Raw genomic sequence first — 20070 nt, 5'->3', positions numbered from 1 at the left:
TGCCAATACAGACATAAATAATAAAGGGTAAGGAAACTTGATATACATGACGTAACAGTATGGTGTATCATACATTTCATATCTTTAAATCAGATGGTGGTTAAAGCTGTTAAAACACTTGTGGTGATTGGACTGTGAAGCCTCAGTCGAGTGTCTATTAAACAAATAGTGTTTTATAGACAAAGGTGAGTTATGTCAGCATCTGTCTGCTGTGGGCTACAGGTAAGACAACGTCTGTTTTCACTACAAACACACATTAATCACCTTTATATCTCAAGATTGACACACTGCAGCAGGCAGTATTTACTGTTTAACAAAAATGTAGTTAAAAAAAATCAGAGTAATATACAGAAGTGCTGTTGGGGGGGGATTTCCCTTTAAGTTTTTTAAAATACTTTTTAACCCTGCATAAAGAAGTATCACCCACACTGTAGCACCTTTCTTTCCACTTCCAACAGAGACAGAAAGGTCAGGTGTATTAAAGGCAGGCGGATGGAGTGGTGGCAAGTGGTTGCCATTTTACTTCTGCTCCATTAATGAACATTTAAGACCGTTCTTAGTTACTTTTAATTCCACTTTCTGACAGTTTAAGTTCCTTGCTAATTGCTTGGAGTGAGATTTCAAATAAAATGTGTTTTGTGAGTTTAAAATAGAGTGAATAGTTCATCTTAAACCAGCGGCTCCTAACATTTTTGGCTTGTGACATAGGAAGCCATATCTAGTTGGGGCTCATTGACATCTAGCTATGAAGGAAAGAATCTTTGTTGTTGAATCTGAATGTCTGTAATCTGATTTTCTCATGAGGCCTGAAATATATAAGATGATATTATTTACCTACTAAGTAAAATTGGAAGAGAACCCCCAGATATGCCATTAAAGTGAAAAAAAGGTGTATCACAAAGATGAAGGTATGATACATGTTTCTAAATTATTGGATTATTGATCCTGAAGTCATTTAATCTGGATCTTTTGCCCCAGATCGGTTGCTGTTGTATCTTGTGACCCCACATAAAGGTCAAACAAACATCAATATCCGTTCCAATTCCTCGTGTTCTTTCATGTTTCAATTCTTTTCTTGACTCTGATCTGATTTTCTCCCGCTGCAGAAAAGTCAGCCTTCCAGCCAGACACCACATGTGAACAAGTTTTAAAAGTCTGAGCTTAAGCCAGCTGCACTTCCTCCACGGGCATTGTGCTTGAAATGAAAACAAAACAAGAGTGTGGCGGTGTGTACTGTATTTAGGGGGGTAACAATGCTCCTGGGCTTTTGAGAAATCAATCACAGCCCAGTCACCTCTTGCAGCTTTGCCGGTGTGAACAGGGAACTGGTGGCTCCAGGATCTCCGTCACAGGGGGGAGAAGAATAGCTGTTTGTCCAGGAGAGCGGGGTGGGTTCGGGGAAGCGGGGGGGGTTAGAACTGGCAGTCGTGGGGTGGGTGACCCCTGGCCGCTGTGAGAAGAAGCCATTCTCACTGATTCCAGAACTGGAATAATGAACTCTATTAAGAGACAAGCTGCTTCAAAGGCCAGCGAGAACAAGCGGCAGCCGGGTCTTTGTCTGCTGATGAAAAGATTTCTTATGACGCTTGTGTCAGTGTGATAATAGTAAAGGTCCGTTCTGCATATTCGCTGATATTTATGCATGCGAGTGGGCGTCGAGGCTCAATCTGGACCAGAAAAGGATGGTGTCGAGCGTCAGAATGTTCTCGTGGCGTCCGTTGAAAAGGATAGCACATACATTGAGTTGTTAAATATCCACATTAATTACAGAACGAGGCACCGACAATTGAAGCCAAAGAGTGAGTTATCACGCCAGCGACTCGGTGCCTGGCTGCACAGGCTGCGGAGGAGCAGACTCACTTCAGCCTCAGTCATTGGCCCTATTGTGCTTTTGACTCAGATCACTATCATGATGGCTTTATTGTGCCAGGAATCTGGCAGACAAAAAGCAGGAAATGGCTGGGAGTCACGCAAGGGATCTGGAGAGGCATGTGGGGGGGGGGGGACGGGGGACGGGGGACGGGGGACGGGGGGAGCTGGAGAAAGGCTGTATGTGTGAATGTGTGTGTCTGTGTGTGACGGGGGGGTGGGAGGACAGGGGGCAACTAACAAGCCTCTCCTGTATGTTTGGTGTTTTTAAAGACAGTGGATACTTCTGAATGATCCCTGAAATCTGTGAAATGACAGTGATCGAGGAGAAGTTTCAGGATTTGAGTGCGTTAGTTGTTAGTTGTTAGTTCCTGCATTGAAGGAAGTTGTGTTATTGTTACCTGCTCCACCGTGAGAGGCGAGCAGATCTCCTCCCCTCTGAGGATCATGGAGCGCTGGGTCAACACTTCTGAAAGCTGGAAGGAGTCCAGGCCAAGCAGCTCGCTGACATTACTGACAACTGAAACACACACACACACACACACACACACATACACACACAAACATGTACCTTTAAGTGTAACTAATGCAGACTGTTCGGGGCTTCTGACCTGATGTTAAACAACAGAGGTGACTTACAAAGTGTGATTCTTTACAGTGTAAAGGAAACTCTACTCTCTGGGCTGTTTTCTGCAGTCACTGTATTCAGTGGTTCATTGGAAAAGAGGTCAGACAAAGCGAACAAAGGAGCCTGGCGCTCATGTTACAGCCTGTTCAGAGCTCTGTCTGCTGCTGCAATGTCAATCAAACTCAGGGTATGGGAAGTAGTGCTGAACGGTGGAACAGTATCAGTGTTAAGCTGCATACCTGCTTTAGAAAAATCAAGTTTAAGCGCTGAATTCCAGAAACAACAACAACAGGATATTACCTACCTTAACTACTTTAAACAATATGTACCACTTAAATCTGCATTGAAGAATAGGAAAATGTGTTCAGTCTTTGATACAACTCCTATAGTAGATGTTTCCCTAACATTGTTGTTGTGTTTACAAATCTAAGGAAATAAACTGAATGTTCTGGATTTTAAAGTGAAGTTGTTTCTTCGTCTGATTAAGAAAGTAACACTTGCTTAGCAAGACAAAAGCTTTAACATGACAAGCTAGTCAAGGAATGAATGATTTATGTGGCTCTAAAATTTAAGATATCCAGATCATTTATTTATTATAACTAGTATTTATATGTACATATGTTCTGTTGTAGCATTAATGGGGGATACGGCAAAGTTGTTGAAGATATTTCTCAATTTCAACACCAGTAAATATTAGTTTATTGTTTTTCATTTTAAAGATAAAAGCATCCATTGCAGCACATAAAGTACTTCCAAATGTGCTTAATAGTACACTATCACTGTTAATTTGATTAGCTGCAATCAATAGAATAATTAAAGGCTAGAAGATAATATGTGAATACAAAAATAACACAGCTCTAACCAGGGAATTATCAAGAAAAAACTTTTTTTTCAGTTTTTAAGACTTGTTCATGTGTCATATTTCAACAGTGCATTACAGATTGAGGATACTAAAATCACTATTGTAAGGATTCAATCTAGCCCACTCTGTGTATTGCATGTTTTTTTTTAACTTCATCTCCTACCTCCTTTGGAAGTAATCTGAGCACCGCCAGCAGTCATGAACTCAATGTTTCCCATCAGGAGGACAGCAGAGAGCAGCTTGAACACATCTCTGATCTCCTCCTCAGTGAATTCCATCACTTTCAGGGCCTCCTGCAACACATAATAGACAATGTCAAATAATATGTCACCAGAAAACACTAAAATAAACACTCTCCAGACACCTTCAAGATATGACAGCAGTTAGGACTAAAATATTTCCCCTTAGAGGCACAAAACACTCCAAGAAACATTGAAAATGTCTAAATGTCAACATGATATATTTAAACAACAAGAGTTAAAGTTTCCTAGAAGTCATGTTCCTCTAGTAAGGTGGTATTATGTCTGTGATAAAGGATTACAGCGCCCTCTGGAGGTAGAACAAACCAATTGCACTAAAATCAACCTCGCCTCCTTACCATCACACTGTTGAAGAGCTGCTTGTCATCAAGGCTTCTGTCCTGAACGCAGCCTGACTGGCTCAGGTAATGATATGACTCAGGACCCTCAGACAGGAGGTACATATCTGAAACACACACACACACACACACACACACACACACACACACACACACACACACACACACACACACACACACACACACACACACACACACACACACACACACACACACACACACACACACACACACACACACACACACACACACACACACACACACACACACACACACACACACACACACACACACACACACACACACACACACACACACACACACACACACACACACACACACACACACACACACACACACACACACACACACACACACGTCTTTTAGATTGATCCTTGCTTTCATACTATTGATTATGTCGCATACAGATTGCAAACCTTTTAATGTGAAAGTGATTGTTGATAGGGCGACAAAAGACATAAAAAGATAAACACACATTCAATTACTGGACAGTAATACTAACTTGATAAAAAGGATGTAAAAAGCAAGCTCTACAGCTGTCTCCTGTACAGCTCTTGAAAAAAAAACCAACCTTATAGCTCTTATATGTCAGTTGTTAGCGCTAAAGGAACCTCTTTCATTTTTAAAGATTAATTTGTGCCTTTATTGGAGAGATAGGACAGCGGACAGAGATGGAAATCAGGGAGAGAGAGAGTGGGGATTGACACACTGGAAAGGAGCCACAGGCCGGATTCGAACCTGGGCCACAGCCTCCAGACATGGGACTTGCACACTATCCACTGTGCCACCAGCGCCCAAGACCTTTTTTAATTTTTAAGTGCTCTTTAAAGCTCTGTAAAAAACCGACCTTGGTGATCTTTGTCAGCCCCCGCTAACAGAGCGTAGAAGATGTGGTAGTTTCTTTCTCCGGGATTCTGTCGAACAACGCGGTTCTTGGAAAGAGATGATGGTAAAAAAGAAAAAGTTTAAATGTTTCTAATTGGTGAATAGATTGTGTCGATTGAATCACACAATCAAATTGCTGAGGATGTTGCAGCTGATTGCTCCAACATAAACTTACTTTTTCGAGCAAATCTGAGGATTTAAAGTCAAGGAGAAACAATGACAACGTAAAATGAATACACAGTCTGAAACAAACGATTGTAATCATATGCCTCTACAGGAAGTTAAAGACTCGTTGAGGGATACAGTCGATGATGCAGCCTCCTTGGATGTTTCCGTTCTGGGAAAAGTGGAGCTGGATAAACTTGCCAAAGCGACTGGAGTTGTTGTTGTACACGGTTTTAGCATTGCCAAAGGCTTCCATGATGGGACTGCAGACAGGGGAGCAGAAAAGAACAAAATCACACCTCTACTATGGACAACACTGTCCTCCCATAAGTGTATTTCCTATTTCCAGATCTGGATTCTGTTGATGATGAAAGTATGCCCTGATCCCTTACTTGGCTCATTATAAATCTAAACCTCACCCATTACAATTTTGATGGAGACTGTATTTTTTTTTTTGCATGTGATGAAAAAATGTGTCAATATCACAAAGATGACATTAAATAAGTAACAATATGAATTAAAAACAACACAGACAACATACGAAATACATTCATCTGCCTACATTACTATGAACATGAAAGACAAGCTTACTACAAAATGCTTTAAAATGTGCCATAAGGTTTGACGTCCATTTGTATTATAACCTAAACCTCTGATCATCTTCAAAATACAAACCAGCAGTAAGAGCAGAAACGTTTTGAAATGTAACAGGCACTAATCAGCAGCTGTTCATTCATGAGTAAGACTTATGCATAAACAGATTTGGGATTATATGTTGTATTGTAAACAGTACCTGCTCTGAACAAGTGCCTGCTCCACCCGGGTGCTTCTCTCCGACAGAGGAGTACTTGCTGAGTTTTGACTCATCACAGAGAGAAACTTCAGCAGCAGCTTGGTGCTCTCCGTCTTCCCCGCACCACTCTCACCACTGGAGACAAAGACAGAAGAACAAACAATAAACGGAAAGTTCTAACCATTTAAACTCATATCTTACTTGTCCCATGTGATAGTCGGTCACAAGAGGACTCATAACTGATGTGGGTTATAAAGTGAAGTTTGTTTTTTTTCACCTGATGAGAACACACTGGCTGTCGTGTCTCTTCCACAGGCAGCGGTAACATTCATTGGCCACGGCGAAAATATGAGGAGGCAGCTCCCCCATCTGGTGTTTGCCGTACAGTTCGACTGCGGTGCCGTCATACAGACCTGCTATCTGCTTGTAGGGATTTACTGCAGCCAGGATGGAACCTATGTTGGTCTGAGGGTAATAAAAGACCAGACAAAAAATAAGACAGGGAAAAATGAGGATACAAGAAAGGGAGAAAAACACAGATTATCAGTGAAACACAAAAGAAAAAAACATGGAATGAAAGAGAAAGCTTGGTATTTCCACTAGAATTTGCAGCTTCAACATCTTGCTATGTAAACAACACTTCTTCCAAACTATTTCAGTTCTGCAGAACCCCCCCCCCCTCCAGTTTCCCCTCTCTTTCCTCTGACTCACTACCTATAGTCAGTCATGCTCTTACACTCCCGCGTACGGCCTACTTTGCACTGAAGCTGGTAATATTTTAGGAACCTCAGCTCCTGCTCGGGTAATGCGCTTTGGGAAAAAGTGCCTCACAAAAGTGTGTTTATGGGTCATGATTCCACAATGAAATCTTTCTCTTATGCGGACGGACCGGCCGCACAACTACGGGCGGGGGATTAGGAGATGGGATTTTAACATGTGTCTGTGTGTAATGATTATTTTAATAAAGCCTGGAGGGTGTTTCAAGGAAGACCTCAGTGCCCCTGCTGTGAAAGTAATCCTGGGAATGAGACCGGGTCAAACAAACATATTTGAATCTTGCCTTCTGAAAGGAAAATCCTCCCATGAATACTATTAAAGGTAATACAGGAGTTATTTGTTAAGTGTTTATGTCCTAAAATGCCCCTTTAAATTACTATTAAAAAAATGTAATCAAGCTTTAGTTGACATTTCCTCTTGATGTTGTTTATTTGGATAACTCAAGGTAATAACATCTAAAATTCTCTCTCCTCCAACCTGCAAAACCCCCTTTCCAGAAAAAGGCCCCTCTGAACAACAAATAGCCATGGTGATTCACGGTGAATTCTGCAAACAGATACAGATCATGTGGAGCCTTACATAGATGTTGTCTCTCTGATAGCGCATGAAGAGGTTGTGCATGATGGCGGCTTCATGCAGCTCTGCCAGCGTGGACATGTCCTCTACGCCATTGATGCTGCTAGGGTGCATCGGGTACACCAGCTCCCTGCTCAGCTCTGCCCTCTGCAGGTAGATCACCTGAAACGACACACACACACACACACACACACACACACACAACAAGAAAGTTGGATTTTAAAGCTGATCAACTTTATTTGAACTTGTAGAAACTTCCAGAAAATAATTTTACATTCGACTTGAAACTTGACCATCAATCAATAAAAAAATGTTTTTAAAGTCCAGAGGAGGCTTGAAGGTGCAAGCAGAGTTCTGCATCATTCATTTTGCAGCATTCGGCTGGCAGCTTTTAAACTGAACTGGATGACCATGTGTGGCTTGGCTTGGATATTTGGCTCTATTTTCTGTTATGTCATATTAATACATAAAGCCAGCTACTGTATATATCTACAATCAGGTATTTTTGGGTTTCTTTATAAAAAAAAAAACTATATAACATCAGGAACTGGAAAGCGTCATCATCACAATTTCCCCTAACCCCCAAAAAGATTTCAAACTTTCATTTTTGTCGAGCTAAAATGCAAAATATTCCGTTTTCAGTGGCATGGAAATCAGACAGTAGCAATATGCAATTGAACAGTGGAACTACAAAGGATGATATGGGAATTGATTAAGTTTTAACTTGAATTGAATCCAAGGAAAGGTAGACATAAAAAAAACAAAAAAAAACAGTGTCTCTATTGTAGCAATGAAACAGGAACGCAGTCTAAGAAACCCACAGAGATCCACAGAGAGTCTGGCAGACTTTCTGGCTATCACAACTCTAAAGGAAGAGACATGAGATGAGATATCAGACAGACTGTGATGGTCACTTGATGGGAAACTGGGCTGAGAGATCAATACTTATGTCCGAGGAGCTGAGTTTGTGGTGTCTTTATGTATTACTGATGGTTCTACTGGTGTGTTCAGATGTGTCCCAGATGGAAGTAAAACCTTTTTTTTTTCCCCCAGTAGTGCTGAGTCAGGACAGAGGAAGCTGATTAGTGAGTGTAGATGACAGTTTGACGTTTAATCTTTAAAGGGAATCTGAGATAACAAGAACTTTGTTATAGAAAATGAATGCAACTTATATAAGACAATATGTCAAGGCTGTTTTATTGATTTAATGTTAAAGGCAGTTCAACAAAAACTCAATTTTTATGAAGTTGTAACGAGTAAACCAACTTCAGTGCAACATTCACTCTGCTGTTGGTTCTCTTTTGAGTAACATAACTCCTAAAGGAAATATTTAGTTCTTCAGAAGCAGCATGCCTCCCTATGTTCACTAGCTAGCTGAAAAAAGTGTTTGCTGTCTGGAATTTGAAAAAAATAAAAGCTTACAGAAAATAAAACGGGGGGAAAAGGGCATTGGGGTTAAAACTATATAGATATCCTTTAAACAGTTGTCAACCCTAAGTGTTAAATAATTCTGATGACAACAATTCTCTAATATGACCAATTTGTTTACATAATGAATGATGATGAATTACGCTGTAAATAAGTCAGTGTCCTCATAATAAAGACTCCAAAAGAGACTCTTAGTCATTCAAACTGTTGTTTATCCTCTGAACGACTTCTTTGATGAGACAAACCTTTATTTTGGAAGGTTATTTGTGTCTCATCTTTCATAGCCTAAAACAAGTCAAGCTTGAAAGGAGATACCGTTGTTGAAAAGCTGACTCTATCTATAAATCCTAACATAGCTACAACAGCACAATAACAATGCAGCCTTCAGTGGTTTACTACATGTTTCTGTGGTATTAAGGTTTGTGAAAGCTTCACCCTTTCACCTTGAGGGAGTGAGCAGCACTTGCAGTGATGTCATGTTGGAGCAGAGGCTTGCAGATTTACGGCCAGATGTCCCCCTAAACATTTAGTCTAACCCACCCCACCCATCCTCTCTGGCAAATTGGCCCCGATTCAGCAGGCAGGGCCTCACTGACTGATAAACATATACTGTAACAGACTTTGCACTTCAGCATCGTCATTTTACATTCAATTACATCACTCACTTAGTGTGATGATGTCCTCATGAACAACTGGAGATGTTTCAATAGCGTTTTTTTCTGTTATTATCATAACATCATTTTATTTTTTTAAATACAACAATACAATATTTTTCTTTTTTTTTTCTTTTTCTGTATTTGTTCTGATTATCTTCAGCTATTAAGGCAATAATTGGCTAAAATCAGGTTTATTCAAAAGGCTGCTGATAAATGTCGATATCAAATCATTGCATTGACCACTTGCTAAAACCTCAAACAATATTTAATTCTCCATCAGAGACATATAGCCTTTTCTTGTGTTTTTATAGGAACAACTCTAAATATATCTATTCCACATTTGAAAGAGTAAAACATGTAAAGAAGTGTCAAAGTACAGAATTATCTACAGTATCTAAGTGTTACTTAATTGGCTATAGCATTAGAAACCTAAGCTAGTCTCTGTCGTCAGGCTGTAGCTACACAAAACCTGAGTGAAGCCTAAACTACATTGAGTGGGGTTTGTATTTCTTATTGATTGGGCCTTTAAGAATTTAACATTGTAAAGGGAGAAATGTGTTATGCCATAACACAACAAAAGTAATGCTCTAAAAGAAATACAAAAAGCAGCTTCAGCTGACATTTGTTATAGGCCTATGTGTTACTGAATTTCTTCATCTTCAGTTCATGTAAATTAAAGGAAAATAAAAATAAATATCAACCTTTTAAACCTTTATTTTGAAAATATCAGCTTCCTATAGCTCCTATAGGGCCAGATTTACTTATTATGTCCAACATTTGCTCAAACAAACCAAAGACATTTGAGACGTCTTAATCCTGTGTCAGCATTCTTTCCATTCCCAAAGCACAAGTTCAAAGTTACTCAGAGGTGGCTCAGAGCGAAGATAATACAGGATAACAAACATCTAGAAGACACTTCAGGTCCATGTTACACTCTCGAGTTCAGGGAGAACCTCAAGTTTCAGCGCAGGAAAACAAATATAGCAGCTCTAGCCAAACACACAAAGAGTATGTGTATTTGGAAAGCACCCGTACCACAACACAACACAAGAGAGGAACTGTCTCCTAATGTTTGTATCTTTGGGTTGTTAGTCTTTCTCTTCATATAAGGTGACCTTTGTTTTTTGATCTTCTGTGGATAACTCTGCTCAGATTTCACAGAGGGAGCCTTGGGGTGTTTCATGCCTGACAACATCAGAGATGCTCTGGGAGAAGTGAGCTGGAGGTTCAAAAGAGGTTTAATATCTGTCTGTGTTTCCCCTCTGTGCTCTTATTTCATTGTTGGGTTTCAGCATTGATATCACAGCCACAGTATTCCACATTAACATGTGTTTGTGTCTAAACTTCAATGAAACTTATGGCTGGATGGATCACAATCTCATTCATTATGAATAAAATGCATAAAAATGCCGGGGCACTGTCTATTACTCTTTCCCATTTTCATTACAATCCTAATAAGTTTCCATAATGTTCTGTAAGTGGCCATTAGAACAATACGATGGATTGAAACATTGATCATGCAGGAGCTTTAGAGCTGAACAGACACCAACAATCCCCCTGACTGACCTGCAGTAATGTAACTGTGTGTCTGCTGATATTGATTTTAAACTCCTAACAAACAAATCAAACAATGGTTTGATGCTCTGCAGCTGCTTCCAGCCAGTGTATGGAGGGGAATGTAATGCCTGTTTGGGGCTTCAGTAGTTCAGCTTCATTAATGCGGATGATTTGAGTGGTAAAAGGATGTGATTTCTGATGATATTGATTATAACATGTGACATGTGATAGATTTATAAAAAAGTACTCAAATCAATCAATCAATCAATCCTCTGCTAACGGAGCCTGATGTTGACACTATATCGTAAGAAACACACACAATGAAGACATACTAGCTACACAAAAAACCTGAACATTGATTGAAAAAAGAGAACTCTTTGTTTTGAGTCTCAAACTTTATACATTTTTTTTTTACATTTTCTTTCAAAGGCTGAGTGACAACATGTTGTTTCAGCTGGTATATCCACTTTTTGTTTCTATTCTTGGTTTATTTCTTCCTCCCTTTTTGTTTGAATAAAACCCAAAAACATGAATTGTACTCAGTACTTTGACTTCTGTTCAAAAACGTGAACAGCAGTCTTCTACTTTGTGAAATAAATAAAAAGTCAAAGATTAAATGATTACATTTCTCAAGTTATCTTGAAATGTTGTCAACCTTTTCAATACTTCAATACCAGGTGTTTGAAAGAGCTTAACGATTCTATCTCCTTTAGTTTAATGATTGATAGATAGATGATTGATAAATGATAGATGTAGTGACTATCCAATGTCGACATGTAACCAAAAAATAAACAAATGTCCAAAATGAAATGACTCTCTGTGAAGTTCCCGTTCATTGTAACATATGAAGCAGACAAACCGTGATGATGATAAAATGAAGCCAGGATTAGAATTGTTTGTTGTCGTTCACGTTACGTTATGGTAAGAACTGTATGTTCCCACCATCTATGCTCCTGTTCACCCCTGACCTATAAACACTCCACCATACCTCTGGACCAATTAACCCACAATATCCATTATCACCACCTAGTGTCCAAATGAAGTAAATAAATAAACATATAAACTAAAACCATTGAAATACAATACATAAATACAGAAACAGTAAATTGGCTCCTACATAGCATTTAAAAGTCCTCAAGCTTAGAAAAAAAAAATATTGTGTCATATAATTACCCACAAGCTGCTGCAAGCTAAAGAGAGAGCAATGTCTAAATTGCAGCTTGGGCAACATATTTGTCCTCAACACATTCATTATTAATGAAAAGGAATCACAAGTTGCAGTCCACATTTTCTTCCCCATGGCTTTGAAACATATACAAAAAATGTTTTTGGTACTTTATTTAGAAAGTCATGCCATCTTGTAAATTAAATGTTTCAAACTTAGGCAAAATGCTAATTCTTTACTAAATTATTCAGACGTAATAGTGTGAATAGCTTTCCTGACAAAAACAACCATCTGAATTTTAAACTCTGTTGCAGCTGTAACGCTCTTTTCCTTTTGTTTCCTCCGGGCTGAAACCACACCCTGCTGCTGCTTTGTTCCACCAGCTCTCCTGAATATTCACACGAGGGCGGAGCAGCTCTTCGGCTCAGCGGACCCTCACTGGCAGATACATTCAGGCCTTTAGAAAAGACACATGTGCACAGACTAAATCACAGGCCTGTGCACACCAACACTGTCTTGTTTATCACTGTCTGCTTCTGCTTCGCTTGTTTGTTTGTTTTTTTCTCACTCTGTCTGACTCGCTCTCTGTCTTACAGTGAATCCATCTGCTGAAGGGGGATCCCACCCAGACCCTCGAGACAGGGGGAGGGGGGTCATGAGGAGATAGGCTTATTAATGGGAAAAGAGGGAGTTTTATATTGAAATACTGCTCAAAGAACAGTCATAATATTCATATCGATAATCACCTAACATACAAAAAAAAAACAGTTTACTCTTCAAACAGAAGCTCACATTAATATTTGTGTCAGCATGCTATTTTTGTGAGAACACTCGTGAATGCACATCACTCCCATAAAAGGTCACATAATGAGTCCATTGAGCAATAATCCAAAAAAGACTGAGGGGCCATTAATGTCCTATTTAAAGCACAGAGACTGTAGGGCAGCAGGCTGAAAACAACTTCAGAAATCACACTATTTTGTTAAGAGTCAACTCTGATATTCTTCTCTCAGTCTTACACTACTAGGGCTGGAGTTGTTTAAGAGATTTATGCAATAAAAAGTAGATAAAAACATTAATCTGTTCTATTTTTATAGCAATTTTTGTAAATTGGACATTTTCGCCCTCCAAGCAAATACCCCAAATGAAACAAAGGGTCTGTGTCTAATTGTTGGTTTAAAATATTATTTGAGCATACGATTGTAATAGAAATAGAAAAATTCCAGTGTCTAAACATGTCATATAGTCTGCTAATTCTTGGTGTTTTGTTTTTATTAAATGTATGATGCTAATCTGACATCATCAAGAGCTTCTTTTGTTTTACTAGCCAAAACTAGCTGCTCAGTTTCAGTTTCTCATCATCTGAAACAAAAACTGCAAATCCTGACAATTTAAAGCTCCTGTTATTTATTTTATTTAAACGATTACTTTTTGAAGATCTAACATGAGCCTAATACAAATTGGTACAAAATACTTTTCAATGATGGATGCTACGCCATAAGTCAGCCGTGTCTGCCTGTCCCGACAACTATAACATTAATATGAAATATTTTCAAAGATGTTAAATTGTTAACTTACAGCTTTATTAAGATCCTTAAGTGTCCAAAGACAAAAGCATGAAACAGAATTTGGAACTAAAGCAACACTGAAACAGATGACATCATCACCACCAGCGGCTGTTTAGTTCAGGTGACAGAGCCTCTTCCTGCTTTTCTTTACATGTGCTTCCCTCTGGGAATAACTCACACACTGTTAATCCAGCTGGTGCCATCTGGTCACACACACACACACACACACACACACACACACACACACACACACACACACACACACACACACACACACACACACACACACACACACACACGTGACATATACTGTATAGCTCTCAGCTTCATGTTGCTGTGTCTTCTCTTCCACACAGGTCTGTGGTTTACGGGGATGAGACAGTGATGGATGCTGATATGATGGTTAATATGACAGCAGCCAGGTCAGCCAGTTACAGCTGGGGCTGAGTGTCTTGAGAGGAGCACTCAGACAGGGAGCAGCACCTTAGTGTGAGAGCTGAAGAAATGGATAATGGTATATCTAAACGACACAGAGGGGAAAATTCTGCCAGGATGCATTTACCAAACCCTGTCTGACACCGCACAGACAGAAAGACAGTACACACACACACACACACACACACACACACACACACACACACACACACACACACACACACACACACACACACACACACACACACACACACACACACACACACACACACACACACACACACACACACACACACACACACACACACACACACACACACACACACACACTATCCCTTACCAAAGCTGGGTTAAATAAAGATTATACACTTGAATCTGAAAATGAGAATAAGATGAGCAGATATGTCATCCAGGGGATCATATGAGGTCAGGCAGTGAACCGGAGGGTGGAGACAATTTGTTTTTCAATCTCACATTCCTGTCATTCTGGCTGCACTGTCTCAGGACTTGGACACAGAGGAGACGTCCATATGCCTGACCTGATGACCAGATGATCCTGAGCTTACATGTGACGATCATATGTGACAGGCCAGCATCAGTTCAACACCATGACCCTGCTCACGGTCAAACTAAAGTTAACCAAATGTTATCTTTTGAAATCCCTCTGAAGGCGTTGCATGCTTTTGGACTGAGAGCAACACCCTGTGAGTTTCTCCATTCACACACCAAGATGATTAATAAGAAGTGGGGTCTGATTCCTTTCACTACGACCTATAGCTGTAAATCCTTCTTAGCTGTGATAGATGTTGATTCCATCATGCAGAGTCATACCCGCCCCCCTCTGACCACACATCGACTTCTCACTCTGCAGAAATCCTCACCGCTGACCAGAGAAACATCAAACCAACGTGCTCAGGATGAGGGCACATGGGAGAGATGAGTTCATTTTTTCCCTCTCACACGTCTTTTATAGCTTTTAACTTTGAAAATGCCAACACTGCAATCTGCAAGTAAGTTGTGTTACACTTAGTTTGAAAAGGGATTATAGAAAACTAACACCCAAAAAAGAATGCGACTATTCAAAGCGATTTATTAGTGAAGCTAAAGACCCTTCATTCTCCACTGATGACCTCTAGTCACATGCCACCCGTTTTATACAAACAGTCATGGACTCATTAAAGAAGGACACAAAGCCTTAGCTTGTGGTTCAAAAGAAGCCGTGTGACTGAAGCTGTGTGATCAATGAATAGCCACAGGGGATTGCAAAAAATCATGGTTGATAACGATGATAGACTTTTGACATTTAGTACTCACTGTGCTGCTTTGTTTAGACTTTTTGAACTGTTTTTTATTAACCAATTTATTCTAAGGGAGAGCCTAGATAACAGATCCCGATTCCTAACCTAAAGACAAGATCAGATAAAGACTATCAGAGATGTATAACATAAAGCTGGTTAATCATGGTTTTCTTTGTTACTTAAGTTCAAAAGAACAAACCAAATAAAATCTTAAAAATGTGTGAAACTATAGTTCAACTAATGTTATTCCCTGACAGCTCTCCTGTTGCTGGGTGCATCACAGTCAACAACACAAGTGTCCTCACCATTTGCAGCATCATGTCATCTGATTTCTGTTTTGTTTTTCAGCTTTCCCTGTCAATAAAGGCTGAAAACACAAAGATATCTTTTAATGTAGCTGATAAACATTCTGTTTAATTCAGGCTTCCTTCATTATCAACATTATCAAAATAAATATGGTGATCAAATCTATTTATTAAAGATAGAAATAACTATAGTGATCCAGATTTTTGCATTTGCAAATTTTCTTTTAATTGTCCAAATGAGGAAGTGATGCTGAAGAGTCAGTCAGTCCTTGGGCCCTACCTTATTCCTTAAACCCTGACCTGATTAAAAGACCAACTGGAGCTTTTGCACCATCGTGCACCGCCAAGCGGTTTATTTCAGTACAAAGACATTCCCTAAGAGCCACTGGAAACTAATTTTTGACCCACATACATTGAGTGAGGATCTATTTTTTAACCTTCCACCACCACCATCCGGTCTCTCGCTCTCGTTCTCCCCCCCTCTCTCTCTCTCTCTCTCTCTGGCTCTGTGTCGAACAGGATTTCCTCCAGACACAAAGACCACCATGATCTGCCAAACAGATAAGCTCAGGCGAATGACTTGACACAAGGAGTCCATTCCTGTCATTCTTACTTTCTTACAAAAGGTGTTGATCCCACTGCTGGACCCCGACATGAAACACATGTACAAACAATTAACCTCCTCACATACCCGATGGATAACACGATGCATTATGTTCATGACAACACACTGGGTGGAAAACAGAGCCTTCTTACCTTCCCATAGTCAGTGGTAAGGGCCAGGGACGAATCATCACAGGAGCTGATGGTGGAGGGGTGGAGCTGGTCTTTGTGTCTCAGCCAGACACGAGCCCCCTACAACACAAAAGCAACAAGAACAGCATTAGCATCTGGACGCAGGGCTCAGACTGGAGTCCTGTGTTTGATGAAGAAAGTACTGGAAGTTTTCATAGAAATCCTCAAGAACAAATCTGATAAGGCTTGTTCCTTATGTAGAACTGAGCAAAGAAAGGCAACGTTCAACCTAAAAACATGTAAATATATATACAGTATAAATGTATAGGCCATTTAGGTGCAATACAAATGTAGAGCTGCTCAGTAAAAAAAAAGGAAAGGCAACATATGATTAGTTTTCTTCTTTCACTTTTCTCCTTTTCCCAGCATTGCTCACCACTCTGCCACATAGCTACTCCTTCACCACTAAAACTGGCACAGTTATCCTCTTATTAAACTGTCATTGCTTTTTAGAGGAGAAATGTTGCTCGCCAGCCAACATGTGTGTCAGGGACTAAAACTAGAAGTCAAAGTCATACAAATTACACACACAGTAAAACTGTCAAGAAGGCCTCTAAACTTTTTTAATAAAGGCTAAACACTCCACGAAACAGAAGGATATGACCCATAAGTACCATTTGCTTCTGAAGAATATCAGGCATTACACATTTTTTGTCCTCCTCCTGGTTTCAGATGGGGAAAAACACAGACAACACAGCTGATCGGAGCGGCCTGGTCTCTTGTGTTGGTGTATCTATGTGAAGCCCCTTCCCAGACGTGTTTGTTAGCAGCTCAGTAACGAGCAGCAATAACAGGAATCTGCGGCTGATTGCTCACACCGACGGTCATTTCCTTACAGTGGAAGTGAAACACACATTTATAGAACCCACTGAGTTTTAACGACTGTTGTGGATGAGCGTGCATGCCTGTGGTCGGTCTTGTAAATCTTTTAGGATGACTAAATCCGTATGTGTCAGTTCAAAAACAACCAACCTTAAGGTAAACAATACACAGTATCTGATGGTGAAACTATAACATTCAAAAGGAACATTTTAAAGTATTGGAAAATGTCAATACCATTATGCAGCTGTGCATAAAGAAGCACTTTCTGCTTAAGAGGTAACACATACATCTAGAACCTAACACCAATCAAGCACCTCTTAAAGGGGTCATATTATGAAAAATGCACTTACAGTGTTTGTGAACATATATTTGGGTAACCTGAGTTAGTGACTTAGTCTGCATAAGTCTTACAACACAGAGAAAAGGGCTGTGTTTCAAATGTTCTCAGTTTGTGATGTCACAAATTCTGGATTCTGGTAAAAAAAAGTATCCCCTCCCCTCCGCTGATATCTCCACACATGGACTCAAACCCCAGCCTAGAACAAAACTTTTGTGCTGGTCGGCCATTTTTTTTCTCTCTACAGAGGAGTGATGTTTACCGGGAAAACTCGGGGGGGGGGGGGGGGGGGGTGGTCATTGCATTTAAAGAGACACACACACCAAAACGGAGCATTCTGAGAGAGCTGGTTTATACAGGGTCACAAACCTCCTCTGGTGCTTGATTCATGTTATATTTTGACCAAAGCACAGCACAGATGTTTCATTTAGACCACAGGGGGACTGTTTGAAAAGGTGGAGAAGGAGGATAACATGTCCTCTTTAAGCTCAACAGCTAAACACATTAGGGTCTGGATGATTTGAACAGCAGCACAAACAAAGAGATGTAAGACAGATCATTTGTGGTCAAAGTAAAAGGTAAAGGGAGGAGGTATTTTATGCAAGACATGAAAAGCATTATTTGACTTTATTTCAGACTCTTTCTCGAAGCTCCTTTGAGGAACTTGGGTTTATGTCAATTTTGGCACCCCATGTGGAAAAAGTGGTACCTCGTATCTTCCTGCTTGAATTTGTCAATTTAAGAAGAAATGTTTAAAAAATAAAAATAAAAATTGGATCCTGGTTTTTATTTACATTTGAATGTATCACCCATCTTGAATCTTTTCTGTGGAAAAATTTAAACAAAGACTGTCAATCACTTTGTGTACATCAGCTACCTAACCCGCGTAATGTAGTACTGTAAGTAATGTAATGCAAATTAGTTTTCAGTGTAGGACTTACAGTAAGCATATTTAATAAGAAATATTGACCTGAATGTCATCCTTTCTTGTAAGAAGCCACCTCTGACCAACTTAACCCCATTAATTATCCCAAGTGCCAGCATGGAGGAGCCCGAGAAAACATGGCGCAAAAAGGGAATTGTATGTCCAACAGAGCATAAAACTGAAGAGATCAATATTCATGGATTCCACTTGGAAACCTTATACAAGGTCACCACTTCCAGACATCAATCCTCATTAACTATTAACAACAGGCGACCACGTGTGCACACACACACTCTCATCCATGGAGCACAAGTATGTTCACAAGCAGGTCAGAGCAAAGATCAAGATTCTGTTGTTTGATCCACTTAAATGCTGTCTGTATGATACAGAGCTCTGGCTCAGTAAAGAATTCAATCGACAAAAGCTTGAAGTTGGTCTACATTGTTTTGTGATTCAGGCTTCCTTTTAGGACAAAGGGTCACTTAGTCCAGCCAGTCAGCCCGTAAACCCACTTCCATCAGCAAGGATTTTTCTCCCCTCAGTCGGCTAATGGAGGACAGCTAAATGTGGCTCTCTCAATCCACGGGGGACATCCGTGAGGGGGGTAAGAGAAGGTCGTGTAATTTAGGAGGAGGCTGAGTGAGAATGGGGGTTGACAGGGGAAAGAGGAAGGGCGCAGGCTCCTGATGATGTCCCGCCTTCTATTGTTTGGAAAAAAGAGGCACACAAACAAAAATACAAAAACAACAGTGGTATTATCCAACAGCCTCTTATTCACTCAGTTCACATTTAATATAAGAAGATTGGTGACTTTCACGCCAGGGAGCGACTGTGCTTGTCTGCTACCAGCCTGGCATGCGTCATATTTTCAGGGAAAAGCTGCTTCACGTGAGTCCTCTGAGGTCCACTGAGGAGATTAATAGTGTTTACTCTATAGAAGATCAGTTGCCGTTATGTAACTGGAAATGACAAGGACATGACTTCAGTAGAAAATGGCTGTTACAGTACTTGTTGTCTATTTACACGGCTACAAGAGTGGGGCTTAAAAGTGAAGAAACACCCAGTGAGCAGGTTGTAACAAAAGGAAGAGACGGCGGGCATGTCCTGACATATAGAGAAGCTTAGAGTTCTGTGCGTTTCTCCACCACATCTGGGTATTTCGTCAGTTTCATTGACGCAAGTGTGCAATGGGCATGATAAACAACCTGAGTTTAATGGTTAGGTTGCTGAGTCAGAGTCTCTGAGGTTTTCCACCCACATGAACAAAGATATGCCCAGTTTAAATTGAATAGATGAATAAAGTTAAAACTCTCGCCACAGTAAGCATACCACCCAGTTTAAGTTTTTTAAAGCAGGAATCAGGACAACCATTTATTAAGAATAATAAATGGTTGACTATATGAGTCAGCACTATATGGTAGACCAAAAGTCAGCAACAAGCTGGCACAAACAGATGCTTATTTCAGTTTGGCAGAAGTGACTAGCTCACAGGAGAACGGCCCATTAGCTAGTATAATTAAAAAAAAAAAACTTAACCAGAAGTCAGCTAACATACCAAAAAGATGCACAAGTCTGATTTTCAAAACATATTCATTTCTACAAATC

At 40.0% G+C, this 20070-nt stretch overlaps 1 protein-coding gene across 1 annotated transcript in view; it reads right to left on the bottom strand.

The window, feature by feature from the left end:
* The window catches only part of myo10l3 (myosin X, like 3), a 58427-nt gene that overhangs the window by 26954 nt on the left and 11403 nt on the right, over positions 1–20070 (bottom strand). Inside the window, 9 exon segments of the mRNA XM_061054313.1 lie at positions 2271–2389; positions 3523–3652; positions 3958–4064; positions 4826–4910; positions 5153–5291; positions 5822–5956; positions 6099–6286; positions 7178–7336; positions 16343–16441. Of these exon segments, the coding sequence (XP_060910296.1) occupies positions 2271–2389; positions 3523–3652; positions 3958–4064; positions 4826–4910; positions 5153–5291; positions 5822–5956; positions 6099–6286; positions 7178–7336; positions 16343–16441 (1161 nt within the window).

The sequence above is a fragment of the Labrus mixtus genome, chromosome 13 (assembly GCF_963584025.1).
Source record: "Labrus mixtus chromosome 13, fLabMix1.1, whole genome shotgun sequence".
NCBI classification, from domain to species: domain Eukaryota; kingdom Metazoa; phylum Chordata; class Actinopteri; order Labriformes; family Labridae; genus Labrus; species Labrus mixtus.
The sequence above is the reverse complement of the archived record's forward strand: the minus strand, read 5'-3'. Positions and strand labels throughout refer to the sequence as shown.